Raw genomic sequence first — 20,908 nt, 5'->3', positions numbered from 1 at the left:
CAGCTTCCATGGCAGTTGTGATTTGATCTTGTTATTGTCTTTGTTGGCAGGCAAAAGTTGTCTTGTTCATTGCTGTTTAATCTGAAACACAAACCATGAACTGGGTGTGTTGTTTTTTTTTAAACATTCATTCATTTATGCAACATCAGTGGTAGAAGAATTGAGGGTCATCCAGTAAACCCAAATGGCTCAGAACAGACAAAAAGAAATGTTTCATCACATAATAAGTCATTAATTTCAGGAATTCTCTGTAGAAGTTATGATGCTGGCTCTAACTTCAAATCTTTTGGAACAAGGATTAGACGAGTGTTTCTCAACCAGTGAATGGGTTCCTGAGGTGGTGTCTTGTGGTACTCGCAGGACCCCCAGACACCTGCCACCCAGTGGTGAGACCAATGACGTGACACGACAAACAATGGTACGAGCTTGGCTTAGTGAGCAGAGCAACAGTGTGCTTTTCGCATGCTCGGAAAAGTCCTCCTGCACATCCTGAGCCTCTTAGCGGTGTTTGTCACGTCACATCTGGCCTCCCAACCCAGCGGTAACTGGTGATGATATCATCACCAGTTATCTTTCCAGTGGTACTTCCAGTAGGTGGACGCTTAGGCAGACCATGGGAGACCATGGAAGACATTGGTACAATGAGAGACAAACGTTGTGAAACTCTGGATTAGACAAATCCATGGAGAACTGGTTTATCAACAGTTTATTAGCCGTAGTAGCTCAATAGGCCCTCCATTTATAGAGGTTATATACTGCTGCCTACCAGACCCTCCCTGAAAGCAACTGAGGAAAGCCTTCACCTTCGTTTGTGAGCTTCCAGAAGTGTATGGCTCATCATTGTTGGAAACAGGCCTTAGGCTAATCCAGGATAGCAGTAAGGCTGGGCCACAGCCTCCTGGAGTCTGAGGCAGATTTCCTTACCAAGTGATGCACTAGCCTGTGCTCCTCTTGCCTGGGACTGGGAAAGGAAGAAGGGAAAAAAGCAGAAGAGGAAGTGTGGAAGAGGAGAGTGGTGGTCTGGACTGTCAGAGAAATTCTTCCTCCACACTTCCTCTTATGCTTTGTTATCCTCTTCCTTTTCAAATCCAGGGGCAAGAGCAGCAAGGAAAGCAAGTGAGCAGGTGGAGGTAGCTGCCCCACAGTCAACCTCATGGATAGACTCATGGTCTGGTCTAGAGGGTAGAGCCTCCATTTGCCTGAAGATAACATCCACAAGGTCACCAGTTTGAGGCCACCAGCACTGTGTGACCTTGAAGCAGCTGACAAGCTGAGCCGAGCTATTTCCATCTGCTCTGAGCATGGGAGGATGGAGGCCAGGATGGAGGCCAGATCAGAACAAAATATCTGAATTTGTTGTGGCTCTTGAAAGACAGAGCCTTCTTTCAATTGTAAAAATCCCTCCGGGGATTTATATTAGCCTGCCTATGTAAACCGCCTTGAATAAAGTCTTGAATAAAGACCAAGAAAGGCGGTATATAAATACCTGTATTATTATTATTATTATTATTATTATTATTATTATTATTATTATTATTATTATTATTATTATTATTAGACTTGTCATGAAGCTTAGGTTCATGAATGAAGCTGGCGCTGAAAGCCTTCTCCATTGAATGAGGAATGTTTTAGGGAACCGTGTTACGGCACCTAAAGCATATCATTAGTGCTGTGACTCTGCTTCCTGTTGAGGGTAACTGCTCTTCTCCATTAGAATGTATATCTTTGCTTCTTGCAATTTACATGAGTCTCAAAATCCGCTTGTCCACTTCTGGTTTAAGCCTGAGTTGTTCCATTTCCCTTGGTGATTTACAGCCTGGACACATAAGTTAACAAGAACTACAAGATGCAAATCTTTACTTCCCAATTCCCCCCCCCCTTTTTTTTTTACAATTGAACCTTCAGCCTTAATGAACAAACAAGGTAAAAATGAAACTGTGTTTTAAAAAAACTGCAACAAAAAGGCAACATATTGGAGATAAACTTTTGCCCTGTGGCTGATCATTCGTGGGGGGGGGGGGAGGGGGGCTTGAATTTACATAATGGATGTTCAAAAGTCTTTTAAAAAAATTATTAGAAAAATAGGATTTTTTAAAGACTGTTTGCAAGACTAAGCCAAGAAAAATGGAGGTTTGACCTTTCTGGTGTCTACCGGTGGAATGTGATGATAGTTGATACCCATCATTATTGTAAATGTTTCTCCCTAGAGTCTTCTTTATTTACAGGGGGATTTTCAATAAGCCTTCCAAAAAAAGATTCCGCATCCGTTTTCTTTTAATAAGCTTAAAGAAATAGAGACTTCTGCTGTTGTTTTTGCTTAGTAATAACTCAGAGAAAGAGGCCAAGTTTAGAAGCCAGTAACCTTCCGTGGAAGAGGGGCTGAGTTGTCTCATTGGGCCTGTTCAGACAGTACATGCAGCTCATTCAACTGATCAACAGCACCCCAAGGACAGCTTCACCATCTTTATGTTCAGTATGTTAATTTATGGTGCATTCCTATACATGACTACTCAGAAACAAGTTCCCAGGTAACTGTATAGGATTGCAGCCTTACATACTGAACTATAGTGAAAATTCTAAGGCAGGTTCACAACATGCAGTGGAAAGCTATAGTGATTGACCCGTAAAGTGCACACTAAAGCAGAATAAAAGGAACAGTAAAGAAGAAAAAGTTAAAGCTGAACAGATGTCAAGAGCCTGGTTAAAAAAACAAAAGTTGTTTGGCACTGAGAAGCTTTCTATTCTATTTTAGTTTTAAATTTTTAGACCATGATTCACTGTGGCCCCATTACACCTTACAATACTTAAAACAAGGGATACCGTAAATACATTAAACAGAGAAAACAATTACCATAGAATTGCTATAAAAACTCACAGAAAGGACAGACTAAAGAGCTCCCCCAAGAATCCCAAACACGGTCTGACAAAACAAACTGTTTTTTAGCTGACACCTGGAAACTGAGTGAAAATAAGGCAGCACAGATTCCTCAGGGGAAAATGTCCCAAAGCCTTAGCATAGATGCCAAGTGAATCTCACAGGGAAGATACTTACGTAGATGGTGTGCCATCATTTTCTATTTCACCCTTTTCTGTTGTTTCTACTCACATCACCCCTGAAAAAACCTCTGTTGATACACACAGCATTGACAAAGGAGTTTGGTATACCAGCAAGAGGTCAGAAGGGATGTGATGGAGAGAAATGCCCATTCAGAGACTCCAGCCAGGGAAGCAGAGCGAGGGGGACGGGGTCGTCTGAGCCTAGAACAGCATTTCTCGGCATTTGTACCCTGCCGTAGCACTTTCATGGTCCACCTATTGGAAAGACCATCAAAAGTCATTCAAAATGATGTCATTCATTGCCATTCTACGCTTATGGATTAAGCATGGATTAAGCATGGGTTTCATTCTATGTTTATGGATTAAGAGGTCAGATGTGCTGCAACAAAACTAGTAAGAGTTTCAGAGCAGATGGGAGGACTTCTTCAAGCATGTGAAAATCATGCTGGAACTCTGCCCTCTGAGCAGGGCCTCCTACCATTGCTTGCCACGTTGCATTGCTGGTCTCACTGCCAGATGACAGGAGTCTGGGGGCTCCACAGGTATCACTGGACATCAACCTGAGTGCCACCAGTGATACCATAGTGCAGGGGTCTCCAAACTTTTTGGCCAGAGGGCCACATGAAATATCTGGTGCAGTGCTGAGGGCCGGAAAAATTTTTAAATATAAAATTTAAATAAATAAATTAGAGATGGAACTTAGATGAATGAATAAATTAATGAGTGGGCTCATTCTCTCAGCCGGCCCTCAGAACACCCTCCAGATGCAATCAGAGCACAGCTCTGGTCCAGTTGAGTGGGCCAGAGGCTTTCAAGGGACAAGATAGAGGCCAGATAAAGGCTTTCTGAGGGCCAGATAGAGGCTTTCTGAGGGCCGCGTCTGGCCCTTGGGCCAGGGTTTGGAGACCCCTGCCATAGAGAAACTCTGGCCTAGAAGGATTTTGCCTTATTCCACCTGTGGCCCTTGTGGGACCAATGATTTGCTCGGAGCTCTCCGAGGTCCTGCAACTCTATCCTGAGTTGCTGTCTGTCAAACATTTTGTCTTACCTCTTGGGTTCTTGGTTGTAAACAGGATGTAACAATTTGGTTTAAGCTATAAAAATCTCTGCCATCCAGCACTCCACCTCCCTTGTCTTCCACCCTTAGTTCCTTTTCATGCTATGCAAATAACACTCCTTTTTATCTCATTATCAAAAACCTGCTTGGCTACGAAATTTAATCATAACTTTAGTTCAGGCAGACTGTGCTGAGGTTACCATATTAAACTGAATGTCTGAATTGTATGGCAATCATCAACAGCTGAATCTCATGGTTTTGGTTTAGGCAATGGCAAGCCTGAACTTTATATTCTATGCTTAATTAAAATGAAAATAAAAACCCCAAACAACTTGCTCTTTTGGTGCTGTAAAATTCCAGACACTAATATGGAACAGGAAAACCTCAATTACAATATGGGCTTGCTTTAAGTCAAGAGAAAAAAATGGTTTGAATTCTCTGACTTTTCTTTGTAAATGAGTTTGTTCTGAGGTTCAGACTTTCAATCGAAATGCAAAACTTCAAAGAATTCATCATACATTATTTTTGGATCCTCCTGTTCATTCTCTATCCTGTGTGTGAAGTGAATACAGAAATACTGGTATACTGCTGTCAACACATCTAACAAAAAATTTTTTTCAAGCTTCATCAAATATTTGGGTTGGTTAAGGCCCTGTGGTATGCTGCTTGAAGATGAAAAACTGAGAGAATATTATTCTTGGTTTAGATAAGCAACCCTTTAGAAACTCTCCTTATCATGTATTTTTGTCTCCTTTCTCAGTGGTAACTTCATGTCTGTGCCCCAGGAGGTTTAGCATCTACAATGGGTCCTTGTTCCCACAATTCCCTGGGGCTTTGTTCAGACCTAACAGCCTTGACATCAGGCTCTCATTCCTTGGGCAGGTAGAATTTAGTTAAGTGATCGTTAGTCTAGTGCAGTCTTTCCTTCTGTGAGTTGAGACTCACCAGTGGGTCGTGAGCCAGTTTTTGGTGGATCGTGAAATTGTTTTTGAAAATGAAAAAACCTTTACAAGCACCTTTGCATGGTTTGCAGAAGAAAATCATTAGATGGAAAATTGTTAGCTATGGTATGGTATGGTATGGTATGAGGACCCCAAATTAAAATGTCACATTTTCTAACTTTCTCTGGTAATTGGTGTGCCATAGTATCACACGTGAACCCAGTCTCAGTCTTTTGTTTGGCCTGGAAGTCCTTAACTGCACATCTTGCTCTCCAGTTGAGACTTCTGGGTACACTGGAATAACTGTTAAAGTTTCGGGAACAGTCCTTGAACTCAGTTTCTAGGAAGGCTATAGCAAATGTCTACACACACTCTCTATATGTAAGGTCTCTAGCAGCCTCAGGAGCACAAAATTCTGATTATTATTAATATACTATTAAAATAAAATATTTCTTTCTAGATATTTCTATTTTTTGTTTAGTGGGTCGCGATAGATTATCATTTTAAAAAGAGAGTCCTGGTGCTAAAAAGTTTGGAAAGCACTGATCTAGCGGCACAGAGGAACAGTCTGGTGACCTTTCTAAGCACAGATTGCCCAAGCAGAGACACATTTTATTTATTTATTTATAAATTTATACCCTACTTTATCTCTCTAATGGATGTTCGAAGCGGCTTACAAAAATTATAAAAATATAAACATTATAAAAATATAAATATTAAAATTTCCTAAAACCAGTAAAAAACCTTAAAAACATTTTAGAGCTTTTCATTGGACAGTGACAGAGTGTTGGCCTTCTGGTGTCCTCTGGTTCCTCAGGCCAAAGAATTCAAGGCTGTTGTGCAAGTATCCCATTTTGGACACCGTGCTGTTCCCTTTTTTAATCAATAGCCCCAGCTATATGGAAGGTATGGAACAAGGGTCTGATTCACAAACCTCCCAATTTGAGCTCTGTGGTGCCTGCAAACCAGGGTGTTGCCGCAAGATTGGATTTCAATCTAGCGAGCCTCAAACCCTGGGAGTCTTCATTCTGCTCCCATAATGTTGGGCTATGCAAATATGGACTTGGGAGAAATTTTTTGCTGCATTCTTAGTTTTCATGTGCTGGAAATCTGCCCAGGGAGGCTGATGTCCCAGCACTCTTGCCATCTGTAAAGGAAATGAATTCAGCAGTCCATAAAACAGTAGCCACTGAAGTGGGGAAGGATGGATATACCTACCAAAGCTTGGAACCAGTCCCTGTCCCTCTCTCAAGGCGGAAGCGAAGAATTGATGGTCATCACCTCAAAATCACTGATGTTCATCTTGGAGAACTGGTTGACATCCTCATCACCTGGACTTTGTCTGCCTCCTCCTGTGAATGTGGGCTTGGAGGTGCAGATCTCCAGCTAAGCCTAGGCATTCCCGGCTGACAGTCGATCCCCTGCTGCAACCAGGAGATCTCTGAACTGCCACAGCCTCACATTTATAAGCCTTGATTTAGCAAGAGTGGTCATGTGCGGAAACACATATCCATGCCCTTCAGGAGGTAAAAATCTCTACGTTAAGCACCTGGAGCAAGTCTTACTAGATTTTGTCCATGCAGGAAGGTCAATATCATCAGTTGACAGCACAAATAATTTGTTGGGGTGGATGAGAATGGAATGCCACCCCCTTCTTCTTTTTTTCTGTCAGTCTATTTGTGTATTTACATCTATGTCCTGTCTGTTTTCCTTTGTGGAGCTCAAGTTGGAGCCCGGTCTCCCATCAAGGCACTGACCAGACTTACACCTGCTTGCTACACCTTGTGCTTTCAGACCATGGCCTGGATTCATGGACATGGTCATAGTTGACCATGCAGACAGATTCCCTGTTTGGTGGGGATATGCTCTGTGAGGTCCTCATGAGCAGCAGTATGCACTCACCTCTCTACTGCAGAAAATAATCTGTTTATCAGTGCCTGTGAGTGGAAGCCACAAAATACCATTGCCATGTGACTTTCCTCTATTCACAAGATCCCTATGCAAGTGTCACTGAAAGGAATGATGGATGGAGTCCTCTTGTACATAGCTCTCCTATTTATCTAAACCTACAATTATCTGCATATTTTGGATGACTTCCCAGCCATTGTGAGATAACTGAAGTATATATAATTTTTTTAATGGGGTTCATTGAGTTTAGCAGCGATAAGTCCTCTTTTGAAATATAATCAGAATTTTCTCAAAGCCTTTTGGGAGTTCTTTGGTGATAAAGAAATGCTGAGCTGATGATCGATAGGTTAGAAAATGGTTCGGTTTCCCTTCTTAACTTTTTTTTAGGTAAATAAGGAAGTGTTTATAATTCAAATACAGTGCGAGATTCTTGTGCTGTGGTTTAATTGCAGGTTTCTCCCTGAGCCATGGTCCCCGTGCAGTGCGTCTTGTGGCCATGGTGTTCAGGTGCGTGAAGTGAAGTGCCGTATTTATCTCGCATTTACTCAGACTGAGATGGAACTGCCTGATGAAGAGTGTGAAGAATCCAAGCCACCAACCGAACGTAGTTGCTACCTGGAGTCATGCGATGGGGATTCGGTCCCATACATCTCAGAGTTTTCTCACAGTGAGGATGCTGATGTCATCTACGATTGGGAGTATATTGGTTTTACCCCTTGTTCGGCTACATGCATTGGAGGTATTTTTTTTATTACTATTTCTAAAAAAACTACTAAATTTAAGTGTGGGTTTTCTTTTTCCCAGGTATGACAAACCACTACTAAGGGAAATGCAAATTGTGAACTATTTAAAAAAAAAAAAAGAAGGAGGAGGAGGAGGAGGCCATAATCTAGAGAAGTGTGGGACTGGTTCTGCAAACCTAGAGCTTTCTTTCTCAAACAGGAACTGCTGCTTTGCTGGTGCATGGCAAACTGTTTCTGAAGCAGAAGTGAGTTTCAAAAGCAGTTTGTAACAGTGGCATGGAGACCAGCTGTTGGCAGTATATCAAACTTTGCACAGGACCTGCTTGTAAGCAGGTCACAAAAGTCTTAGTAGAACCAGAGATAGTAAAGTACAGGTTGAGCCTCATTATTCGTGTGGGTTCTGTTCCAAGCACTCATGTGGATGGCAAAAAAAGGCCTTCACTCAGTCCCTCCCTTCACCAATGCAAAGTGATCACATTTCTTCATGTGCTCAGGGGGAAGAGAGGGGTTGCCTGGAGAGAGAAGGATTGATGGATTGTCAGCCAGCTGCTCTCTCTCTCTCTCTCTCTCTCTCTCTCTCTCTCTCATTAATAAGGCTATTGTTAAAGGACTGTTCAGTTTTTTTTAAGTGATTTTAAAGGGTTAGGGATCAGCACATTCATTCTCCAGGGATCAGCACATTCCTTCTCATTTGCAGGGGCCATTCGTGTTGAGTCAAATCCGTGTATAAAAAATCCGTGTATAAATAGGCTGGACCTGTACTGGACCTGTAAAAGTTCTCAAACTTTTTAGCACTGGGACCCACTTTTTAGAATGATAATCTGTCAGGACACACTGGAAGTGAAGTCATTAACCTGAAAGTGATGTCATGGCCAGGAGTGACATCATCAAGCAGGAACATTTTTAACATCCCCATATGACCAAATCAAATTAATTAATTAAGTAAGTAAGTAAGTAAATTAAAAGTTTTCAATAAGTATAAGTTTAAAAATTTATTTAAAATAAAGAACCCTCCTAACCCTCCCAAGCAGTGGCTGATCTGTTTAAAAAAATTCCCCAAACATCCCAAAGGCTGCAATTCTATCCACACTTTCCTGGGAGTCAGCCCCATGGTTAAAAGCATATACATAGTAGCCTGTTAAAAGTCCGTATCTGTAACGTTTCCCCAAATGCAGTCACAAAGCATGGTAGCATCAAGTCTAATAAATTAAAAATAAAATACACGTTGAAATGAATGGGGACCCATCTGAAATTGCCTCGCGACCCACTTTTTTTCCTATTTTTTTCCTCGCGACCCACCTTTTGAGAAACACTGGCAAAGTAGATGGAAAAAAGTTAATGTGAAAAAGGAAGACAAACATACTTGCAAGAGTATGGCAGTTCATCTGAAGTTTATGTATATATCAGAAACCTGGTGAATGTTGACATTTACCAGTAATACTTTAAGTTGTAGAAAGTCTGGTCTTTCTATGAAATGAAAGAAATGTCATAAAGCTTAAAAGTGTTATCCTTTTTAAACTTTCATAGTTGTAGCACAGTAATCATCCATTATTGATTAATGTTGGGAATTAGAAATGGCACTGGGATATTTATTGAAGGCATTTACACTGGTTTTAAACATTTACTGGTAAATGTCAGAATGTTCCACATTTCCCCTGAGCCTCTCTGAATTGCTGATCAGAGGGGGCCTCTTCAGAGACAAAACAGTGAGGTATGTATGTATAAATAAAACTGCAGTATTCACTAGATTTCTTACACTTACCACAGTATGCATGCATACCATGTAACAGAGCTAGAAACCTACTCTACAGTCTGCATGTAAGAACTGATACTAGATCCAGTGACAGGAAACAGTGCTTAAGGGCATTTGTCACCCTTGTATAATGTAGTATGCCTTCATGCCACACTGCCATACCTGGCTATAAATACAGATCAGGTAGATCTGTAAATCATAAATGTAAAGAACTTGAACAAAGAAAACTAGAGTCTAAAGCAGTGGTTCCCAAACTTTTTTAGCATCAGGACCCACTTTTAAAAATGACTTTCTATTGAGACCCACCTAGCTTTACGAAACTTAAAAAAGTTTCTCTTTACCAGCCACTCAAGCCTCTGTTTTTATCTTTTTTACTACGGAGGTGGGGGGGACCACCTTCTGGAGCGTTTGTTGAGCTCCATGTTCATCAAATCTGGAACCATTCCAGTGGCCTTGTGTTCCCCTCAGCCTGTTCTTACGTGGACCTAGGCACATTTTCCACACACATGCTGCTCCTTTCCGTTTCCATAGAGCTCAGTACTTTTTCTTTTTCAGCTATCAGTGTGAGTTTCACGACCCATCAAAAATTAGGTTGCAACCCACTGGTGGGCCCTAGCCCACTGTTTTTTTTTGGGAACCACTAGTCTGATACTAAGTGATCCTTCTGATTTTCAAAACAGGCAAGACGTTTCACAGAGGGGGTGTCAGTTATAAGTTTGTATTAGATGCACAGCCCAATCCAAAGCACCAACTGAGCCAGTGCAGGTCCCCTGTACCATCTTGAATGTCACAAACGTGCCTTAAGGCTTATTTGTGCCAACTTGAGAGTTGTCTGGGCTGACTCTGAGGCCTGCACCCACTCTTCCAGACTGGATCCCAATCCTGCACCAGCTAGAGCAGGTATGTTTGCACCAGGCACTTCAGGGGGCGGGAGAGGGTGGTGGGACAGCATTCTGGGGGTGGGGAGGGGTCATTTTGGGACAGGGGAGGACTGAACAGGGAGAATCGGACCCAGGAGGAGGGCAGGATCTGTGGCTGCAGCACACACCATATCCTGTCCCTCCCGGGCCTTGAAGTCCTACACAGGCTAAACAGCTGACGCAGATCCAAGTAGACCCATAGGGCAGACTGGGGTGTTACATGGGGTAAGGGAAACAAATACCCCTTACCCCAAGGTGACCTCCAATCTGTTCCTAACCTGCATAGAATACAGAGCAGCCCATTGCGGCCTGGCTGTACCAGCACAGGTTAGGGTTGTGCCCCCAATGCAACTTAGCTTTAGCACTGTAGGGGTCTAGGGCTTTAGACTGAGATTAAATATCATGGAATTTTTCTAAAGTCATACCCTGGCCATGTGTCTAGGCTATTGTTTTTCAGAGGCAGAGTTATGATAGAGCTGTTGATAGGAGCACCTGCTTTGTATCCTATCATGATCTTGGCTCAGGCACATTTTGGAAAGGCTACATAACTTCAGAAGTAATGTGTACAAAACATTGCATTGAAAGATAGTGCAATTTCAACTGTACAACAAAATACTGTGCCAGAGTATCAAGACCTGTCTGGTCCATCATATCTCAGATATATTTAATATAAATTATATTTCCCAGCATGTTAAGCTCATGAAGAAGGACATTATTCATTTTAAATTACTTGGATACAAGCACTTAATAAATTTCACAAATTGCTTGCTAACCCTTGCAGTGGAAGATTTGAGACTGTAGACCATTATTAAATTGCAATGGTTACCTGTGCCTCTCTTTTCGGTATCAATTTTCCCTACTCTTTTTCCCTAAACTACTAGCAAATGCTGCATCAATTGAATGTAATTGCTTATTGGATAGAGAGAGACTGTCTGAAAACTATAATAAGGTGGACTATTATAATTTTTCAGTATTAATGCTATTATAAATTTAAACCATCAAAGCATACTGTATAGACTTTTTATATTATGTATAATATATTAACGTTCCTTTGATAGAGAACTGTTCATTTTAATTTGATTGGCTAACCTAGGGCAGAATGAGACTAGTGTTCTACTATTAGATGCTTTTATCAGTCTAATTGATTATTTTTATAGTTAAATGTTTACAGTTGATATGTTACCTCATACTTACATATGATGTTTTGTTTTCATAATTCTTATATTCAAAATAATTTTATACTTTCATAGCATGCCACATATAACATTGGTATGGGAAGGAGAAGCTCTTGTACTCATTGACAGCCATATGTTTTTGTTGTGTGTTGAAACTCAGCAAAAGCAACCAATATTTTTCTCAAAATTCTCATAATGTTGATTTCATTGGGCTATTTTGAAGGAAAGAATAGACAACATGAGGCAGTTTCAAATCTGTTTACTGCTACCAAAATGTTGATTGCAAGATATTGATGAAATCCAGTGATGCCAAGATTGAAGGGATGGTTATCAAAAATATGGAAGGTAGAGCAAATGGCAGACTTAGCTGAATATGTTAATAGAAGGGATTGAAACAATAAGAGAGAAAGTAAATGCATAGTTAGATCAAAAGGAGTCAAAACAATAGCTCATTTATCCCTGGACTCTCTTGCAGAATTAGTCATTTAGAGTGCTTCCCCATGCAAAATACTCACTGCTAATGGTATACGAACACAGTATATGAGGAAAGGTTTAATGTTAGTCCTTTCCTTGATTCGCTGGTTGTAACATTCAGGATCTTTTTTACGTAGGGAAGGATTCTTAAATATTACTCTTTGGAGAAGTGAAACAGTCCAGACGTCTACCATCTTTAACTTGCCACCTCAATTCTTGTGTAATGTTGACTTAGGCCTATTAAGTTGCGATGCCTGTAAGTTCAACCTTAGATACAAAAGTATATCCTGTGTCCCTGAGCTTAAGCCCCCTGAGAAATGTGATTAGCTTGCTCTAATAATGCTGAATGTATTTTGCTGTTGTTTTTTTTTGAGGACAGTTGCTGTATAGGTGGCATAATATAGAGGAATATTAATGAGGAACAAGATATGCCTGCTAAAAACTGTAGCTTGTGTAGTTCGCTTGCACACCATGGATAATGCCCAGTTCTGACATAATATAATTTTGAATGATTGGGGACAGATGGAAGTGGTTGAGATCCCATTATAAAAATCACTTGTCACTCATATCGAGGAACAAAAACCCTTGCCCGTGCTCTAACCAATTACCTGAAAGTCATAAAACACACACCGCTAACCTTGGGGGAGACGTTTTCCAGCCCCGAGTTTTTCCACAGAGTCAGCTAAAATAAAACTAGGCCTTTTTGGTAACCAGCAGAGTGTCAAGAAAAACCTTTGTGATGAATTAGGAGAAGAGATATTTATGGCGGTAATTGTCTAGCAACAGTGCAGGTGGGTTTTTGCTTTTTTGTTTTTAAAATGAAATGGAATAAAATTTGAGGTTTCAATATAATTCCACACAAATAGAAAGACTCTGCCTTCTCTAACTAGAAAATGCAATGAAGGTACAAAAGAGACTGAAACTTTGCAAATCTTTTTACAAAAAGAGAAATGTGAAGCTGTCTTGAAATCAGATTTGTAGCCCTCCTAAAGCCACTAGGGGAAAATGGATTTAGAAGGAAGGAAACAGATTCCCTGAACTATGACCATTTTCGGTCTTGCGTATCACATTAGAAGACTTTTTTTCCTCCACATAGTACCAACGAAGCCTCCACATTAGAATGAACTTCAGCATGTTCCATTCATGATGACAGTGGTAATGACTTCTTGTTTTATAGCACTTGTACCTGCAGGAACAATCCAAGGCACTTTACAGCTTGTGGAATGAACTGTGCCCTTGATTTGCTGGTGGGACTCCCAGTGGAAAAAATGAAGTTTGCAATGCAAGATCATGTTCTGTTTTCTCAGAATTTGGTCTCAAAACTCAGGGCCCTTACTAGACATGATGGTAGCAGGTCCACCTCTTTAAATGCAGGACTGCCCCAATTTTATAGAACAGGTGAGGAGGATCCTTCTGGGGGGCTTTGGTGAGAGGGATGCTGAACCCTCACTCTCCCATTTTTTTTACCTCCCTGCAAGCTGTACTCCTGGATTTTTTTTTCCTCCAGAATAGTTTGGATTTGTAGATAGGAGAGAGGACTGCATGTCACTGTCTTGAGAAACTCGTTCGGTAGTGGTCAATGCACTGCATCATTTTACAGTAAAAATTTAGTAAAAATTTTAGTATTCAACCATTGTCATACCATGGTAGGTGGTACAATAAGGAGGAATCACTGACATTTTTTATTTAGAAACAAATGCATATTTTATTCATGTAAACTACTTTTCCGTTCTAATTTTATTTGTATTTTGGAGCTGCTATGACCCTTTAAGGGTCGGGGCCGATGTGTGGATAACTGTAACTGTGTTTGGATTATGGAATTAGAGGGCAGGTCCTCTCCTGGATTGAGACCTGATTGAAGAGCAGGAAACAGAGAGTGGGTATCAATGGGCAATTTTCACAATGGAGAGAGGTGAAAAGCGGTGTGCCCCAAGGATCTGTCCTGGGGTTGGTGCTTTTCAACCTGTTCATAAATGACCTGGAGACAGGGTTGAGCAGTGAGGTGGCTAAGTTTGCAGATGACACCAAACTTTTCGGAGTGGTGAAGATCAGAAGTGATTGTGAGGAGCTCCAGAAGGATCTCTCCAAACTGGCAGAATGGGCAGCAAAATGGCAGATGCGTTTCAATGCAATTACGTAGTCGTGTAAAGTCGTGCACATTGGGGCAAAAAATCAAAACTTCACATATAGGCCGATGGGTTCTGAGCTGTCTGTGACAGATCAGGAGAGAGATCTTGGGGTGGTGGTGGACAGGTCGATGAAAGTGTCAACCAAATGTGAAGGCCAATTCTATGCTTGGGATCATTAGAAAAGGTATTGAGAACAAAACGGCTAATATTATAATGCCATTGTACAAATCTATGGTAAGGCCACACCTGGAGTATTGTGTCCAGTTCTGGTTGCCACATCTCAAAAAGGATATAGTGGAAATGGAAAAGGTGCAAAAGAGAGCGACTAAGATGATTACGGGGCTGGTGCACCTTCCTTATAAGGAAAGGCTATGGCGTTTGGGCCTCTTCAGCCTAGAGAAGAGGCGCCTGAGGGGGGACATGATTTACAAAATTATGCATGGGAAGGATGGAGTGGATAGAGAGATGCTCTTTACACTCTCACATAACACCAGAACCAGGGGACATCCACTAAAATTGAGTGTTGGGAGAGTTAGAACAGACAAAAGAAATTTTTTCTTTACTCAGCATGTGGTTGGTCTGTGGAACTCCTTGCCACAGGATGTGGTGACTGCATCTGGCCTGGATGCCTTTAAAAGGGAATTGGACATGTTTCTGGAGGAAAAATCCATTACGGGTTACAAGCCATGATGTGTATGTGCAACCTCCTGATTTTAGAAATGGGCTTTGTCAGAATGCCAGATGCAATGGAGGGCACCAGGATGCAGGTCTCTTGTTGTCTGGTGTGCTCCCTGGGGCATTTGGTGGGCTGCTGTGACATACAGGAAGCTGGACTAGATGGGCCTATGACCTGATCCAGTGGGGCTGTTCTTATGTTCTTATGGCTTCAAATTGTGTTTTGTGTCACCTTTTCACAGATGTATTTCAAGATGTATTTAAATATATTTCACAAATCTAGGGACACAGGAAGCGATTGCAGTGTGCCGACACGAGCAGACAAAACAGACCGTAAATGACACCCTGTGTGACAGCACTAAGAGGCCCCCAGCAATGACCCGTGTGTGCAACACAAGACTTTGTCCCCCAAGGTAGGGCCTGGCAATATGGAAACCTAACTTAACAGATGCTTGTCTGGGGTTAGTAAACTGGAGCTAGGTTGTCTTGGAACATTAGTTTTGTTCATTGGGGAAAAGGTCTGCCACCGTTTTCTTTCCCCGAAGAAAACAGCAGAGATTGCTTCTTGAAACGTTTTATCTGGTCCGTTCTGACTGTGAGTAGGAGCCTTGGAGGCAAGAAGATGCTATGAGGGAAGTTGGCATGGGGGGAAGTCATCCTTTGTCACTTTGGATAGCTAGCAAGGTTGTGCTGAAGTTGCAGGACCTTGGACAGCTCCAAACAGACGACTTGGTCCAAAGAAGGCTGAAGCTCAAGTGAGCCCTTATGGCTGATTACTGGGTCTGATTACTATTTCCAGGCTCCACCCTCCCCTTTCTGAGGACTGGGGAGCCTTAAGAGAGAGGCATCTGGTCTGGAGTCTAGCATTCCACCACCTCCCTGTTAATGATTGTCTGTGGTAGCAAGCAAATGCTGGGGAGCGCAATGCATGCAGTGCAGAGGGGGGTGGTCCCTCTGGGAAACAGATTCAGGGTTTCCTGGGTGACCTTGGGCCAGTCGTTATCTCTCCACCTCACCTACCTCACAGGGTTGTTGTGAGGACAGAAGGAGGGAAGGAACCCTGTATACAACCCTGAGCTCCTTGGAAGAAATCGATGGTAAGGCCACACCTGGAGTATTGTGTCCAGTTCTGGTCGCCACATCTCAAAAAGGATATAGTGGAAATGGAAAAGAGATCAACCAAAATGATTACTGGGCTGGGGCACCTTCCCTATGAGGAAAGGCTACTACATTTGGACCTCTTCAGTCTAGAAAAGAAGCACCTCAGGGGGGACATGATTTAGACATTCAAAATTATGCAGGGGATGGACAGAGTGGATAGAGAGATGCTCTTTTCCCTCTCACATAACACCAGAACCAGAGGACATCCACGCAAGTTGAGTGTTGGGAGAGTTAGGACAGACAGAAGAAAATATTTTTTTACCCAGCGTGTAAATAGTTTGTGGAACTCCTTGCCACAGGATATAGTGACGATATCTTGCTTGGATGCCTTTAAGAGGGATTGGACAAATTTCTGGAGGAAAAGTTCATTATGGGTTACAAGTCATGTTAGGTATGTGTAATCTCTTGGTTTTAGAGGCAAGCTGCCTCTGATTACCAGATGCAGGGGAAGAGACAAGGACGCAGGTTGTGTGCCCAATCCTATCCAATTTTCCAGTGCTGGTGCAACTGTGCCAATGAGGCGTGCTCTGCATCCTGTGGTGAGGAGGCACTCACAGAGACCTCCTCAAGGTATGGGAACGTTTGTTCACTTACCTGGGGACTGCACTGCGACTGCACCAGTGCTGCAAAGTTGGATAGGATTGGACCCTGTGTCTGTTGTCTTGTGTGCTCCCTGGGGCATTTGGTGGGCCACTGTGAGATACAGGAAGCTGGACTAGATGGGCCCTTGGCCTGATCCAGTGGGGGCTCTTCTTAAGTTCTTATGTTCTTATGAGAAAGGGTGGTATGAAAATGTGAACAGTACTGAGGGGTCAAGTTCAGGGGTCTCAGGTTCAAAATCTTACTGGATGACAGGCCCAGGGTTGGAATATAACCATTGTCCAACCTCTGTTTTGCTTTTAGCAGAATTACTTCTCTAAGTTGCCCTGTCTGTTGTACTAGGCTGAGCATTTTTGTTTGGCATGCTCTTCTTTTGAATTCCTTGACTTAGGTGGCAGGTGGGCCCCTGGAGACAGTGTTCTGCCACTTGTGGTGTTGGCATTCAGACAAGAGAGGCACACTGCCAACTATCTGGAGGATCCATTGTCACGCCTGAAAACTGCAAAGACAAGAAGCCTCACACGCTGCAAGCTTGTAACCAAATACACTGCCCCCCGGTTTGGCATGTTGAAGAATGGCAACAGGTATGATGGACTTACAGTTACTGAAAAGTAGTGGTGCTTTCGTTCCGAAGTGGCTGATAGTGTATGTTTTCTGGGATTTTCTGAGTGTGTGGCAGAACATTTAAGCATGCGGTCTCCTGCAGACAGTCCAGGAATATGTCATCTAATGTTTGTATGAGCCCAGGCTAAGATAACTCTGGAATTCAAGAAAATATTATGTGTGAATGCTGATAATAAGCAGTATCATGTAATTATGAAGGAGGACGTATGCATGCTTGTGATTTTTAATCATTTCTGCTCCTCAGTGCTCCCGTACGTGTGGCGGAGGCGCACAGAATCGCAAAGTGACTTGCAGGCAGCTTTTGATGGATGGAAGCTTTCTGAAACTGCCTGATGAGAAATGCCGTGAACCTAGACTGTCCACTCATAAACCTTGTGCAAAAATAGATTGCCTTCCAGAGCTCGTTGTGGGAGAATGGTCTAAGGTGGGTAGACCTGAAAAAAGAGTGCATTTTTTAAAAGTATATGTATTAGTGCTGCAATGTTTGTCAGTTAATTGGTTAGGGTAATTGATTAGATAACTTTTGATCTGCTGAAAAAAGTGTCCCTGGCAAGCCAATTTTATATGTACGAGTGCACAGTATTATTATTATTATTATTATTATTATTATTATTATTATTATTATTATTATTATTGACAGTTTTTATATACCGCTTTTCAACTAAAAGTTCACAAAGCGGTTTACAGAGAAAAATCAAAATAACTAAATGGCTCCCTGTCCCAAAAGGGCTCACAATCTAAAAAGATGCAAAATGAATACCAGCAGACAGCCACTAGAACAGACAGTGCTGGGGTAAGGTGGGCCAGTTACTCTCCCCCTGCTAAAAAAAGGAGCACCCACTTGAAAAAGTGCCTCTTACCCAATTAGCAGGGGTAATAATATACTCATATATACTCATATACTAATATACAATACTCATACAGTATTGTATGAGTGAGTGTTGTAATGTCAATACATGCCAAACACTTCCCCCGAAAACCATTACCCCCTTTTCTTTCACATGGGGGAGAATGTCTCTTCTTAAAAAAGCTACTCACCCTTTCTCACACATAAGAAGGAATGCTAAGATGGTGTGCATAATTTAAAATAAGAGAAATTTTGCTTCATGCTTCAGAATTACTGCTTTGCTCATATGAAAATTGATATATTAATCAATTAAGGGCGCAATCCTAACCCGCTTTCCAGCACCGACATAAGGACAATGCAGCTCCGAGGTAAGGGAACAAACATTCCCTTACTTTGAGGAGGCCTCCGTGAGTGACACCAACTGCAGGATGCAGCACACGTCCCATTGGCATAGCTATGCCAGTGCTGGAAAGTGGGTTATGATTTGGGCCTAAGATTTCTTTAATTAGGACAGCCCCAATATCTGTGCCAGGTTTTTTTTTTTTTCCTCCCCAGAGATTCAATTTGCATTGTGTGCATTTTTGATGCACAGGTGTCAGTCAAGACAGGGTGTCATGTAGAGGAGCAACCTTTTGTAAATATGGTGGAGAAAACACACTTCTGTTTAAAATTACAGAACTGGGTAGGACAGGCCAACTACGGGACAGAACACAAAAATAATTTTGATTGCATCCTTCTTTCCATAGTGCTCTGTAAGCTGTGGAGCTGGAACACAAAGAAGGAATCCTATCTGCCAAAAACATACAGCCAAAGGCCAGCAGGTTGCGTTAAATGAAACAGAGTGCAATGGCCTGTCAGTACCTCTGCTTATAAGACCTTGTCACATGAATGCCTGCAACAGTAAGTGATGGTTTCCCAGCTTGGTTCAGAGAACTAGGGCAAACCTGCATTGGGGCAAACCTGCATTGATGAAATCTGAAATGAAATAGTCCACCCAAAATGAGAACCTCAGAATTCACTCCTTTAGATTTTGAAGGTGACTGTTATCCTATGTAATGTTCTCTGAATGCATAAGTATCCACTGTTAGACTTTGCTGTCTGCTACATGCCATTCTATGTTACTCTGCAGTAGCCTGTCCAGCACTGATATAAAAGCCAAGGGGGATTTATAATCCTGAAGAGCAAAATTTATTGTGCTAATAATTTTGCAAAATTGTGCGAATATTGTGCAAAAAGAGCCTTCCTCACTGCGGCATGTGGGGGCAGGGAGTGGGCAGCAACGGGGGTGAATGAATTGAATCTCAGGAGGTGGGGTGGGACCAACAGTGGGTCCCTAGCCTCATGATTGATTGATTGACTGACCTATTGGGGTCAAGGCATGAAGAACCATTGAAAACCACTGGTCTAACCAACACCCTACTTCATAGTCCTAATCCAGCTCCTTATGGCTGTCTTTTTAAAAAAGATAGAAGCACAGGTGTGCTTTGAGCACCATGTGCAGTTTGGTCTGCCACTGTTGGCTTGTGCTGAGCATGCTTGTCATGGTGAACCTGGGTTTGCTACTGCATGATGTACGCAGAGCTCCACATTATGAAATCCCAAGTCTCTAGTGCAGTCGTTTAGCTCCAGATCTAAAACCTGATAAGAACACTTCCTTATAGCTTTGAGGCTGTCATGGCCAAAAAGGAAGAGTATAAACTTAAAAAAAAAAAAATTGCACAGGCCCCCCTTTCAGGGTCGTTGTAAGGATTAATAAGGATAACGTGCATATAGAACTTTGTGCGCTTAGGAAAAATACTTTAGTCCTAAACACATATACCAGAAAGGAAGCTCCATTGAACTCACTGGGGCTTACTTCTGCGTAAACAAGCTTAGGATTGCACTGCTGGTGTTATTGTTATTAAAGTGATCCAGTTTGCACAGGAGGTGGAATCTTTCTCTGGTAGGGCAGAGAAAAATTCCTGTCTGAAACCCTGGAGAGCCTGCTGCCAGCCAGTGTCAACAATGCCGAGGTCCATGGGCCAGTGGTACCATGGACCTGACCCGGTACAGGAGAACTTCCTACGTCCCTGTCCCGTTCCCCCATCCTCCTCCTTTTTGCTAGAAGCCTTGAAATGGTTGTCTGCAGTTTGATTGTGTGGTTGTTTTTCAAGGCACCTTGAAGGGTGGTAAGTGCACATGTAAAATAATAACCAATTAGACATTTGACTGGTCTTTTGTGCTAACAGATCCTGGCTGCGGTCCTGAATGTGCTCGGCTCTGGCAGCAGAACCCTGCTGAGGTCAGTGGGGCTCTGCCAGGATAAGCACATTTAGCACTGCAGCAACTGTGTCTGCTTGTGTAAAGATATATAGGTGCCATTGCATTGCATATATACATGTATAATCCCCCAATCTAAACCCATGTATTTTATTATGATTATTATTATTGCTTTACAAAGCAGCGAGTAAACTTTAATATTAATGACTTGATCTTAGAGGCAACTTGGCAAAACCGTCCTGAACGCCATGGCTGGAAGCCAAAGAACTGCTTGGTCAGGCTTAGTTGGGGTTCTGTTGGATTTATTTTTTATTTTTGCCATTTCTTCTCTGTGAACAGCGGTGCCCCTTTCTATATTTCAATCTGCTTTTCAAAGCTCCTACAGTTTCAAAAGCAGTTTGACGCTGAGCATATTCTCGACAGGGAGCTGCAGCCAAGCTAAAACAAAAGTTGGACTATTCCATACAAAATGTGTAGTTGACTGTTGCAAAGACTGGCAAAGCCAGTTGCGCTCAATGGTCTTTTTCCAACGCCGACCGTGATAGCATCATCGCTGGACATCGCAGAGTCTATTGAGGCTGAGAG

At 42.2% G+C, this 20,908-nt stretch overlaps 1 protein-coding gene across 1 annotated transcript in view; it reads left to right on the top strand.

Annotated features, from left to right (window-relative positions):
* The window catches only part of ADAMTSL3 (ADAMTS like 3), a 203,650-nt gene that overhangs the window by 139,420 nt on the left and 43,322 nt on the right, over positions 1–20,908 (top strand). Inside the window, exons 15-19 of the mRNA XM_066635419.1 lie at positions 7,416–7,702; positions 15,116–15,245; positions 16,985–17,177; positions 17,462–17,641; positions 18,811–18,964. Of these exons, the coding sequence (XP_066491516.1) occupies positions 7,416–7,702; positions 15,116–15,245; positions 16,985–17,177; positions 17,462–17,641; positions 18,811–18,964 (944 nt within the window). The remainder of the gene's footprint in view (positions 1–7,415; positions 7,703–15,115; positions 15,246–16,984; positions 17,178–17,461; positions 17,642–18,810; positions 18,965–20,908) is intronic.

The sequence above is a fragment of the Tiliqua scincoides genome, chromosome 8 (assembly GCF_035046505.1).
Source record: "Tiliqua scincoides isolate rTilSci1 chromosome 8, rTilSci1.hap2, whole genome shotgun sequence".
NCBI classification, from domain to species: domain Eukaryota; kingdom Metazoa; phylum Chordata; class Lepidosauria; order Squamata; family Scincidae; genus Tiliqua; species Tiliqua scincoides.
Note: the sequence above shows the minus strand (reverse complement) of the source record. Positions and strands in the feature narration are given on the sequence as shown.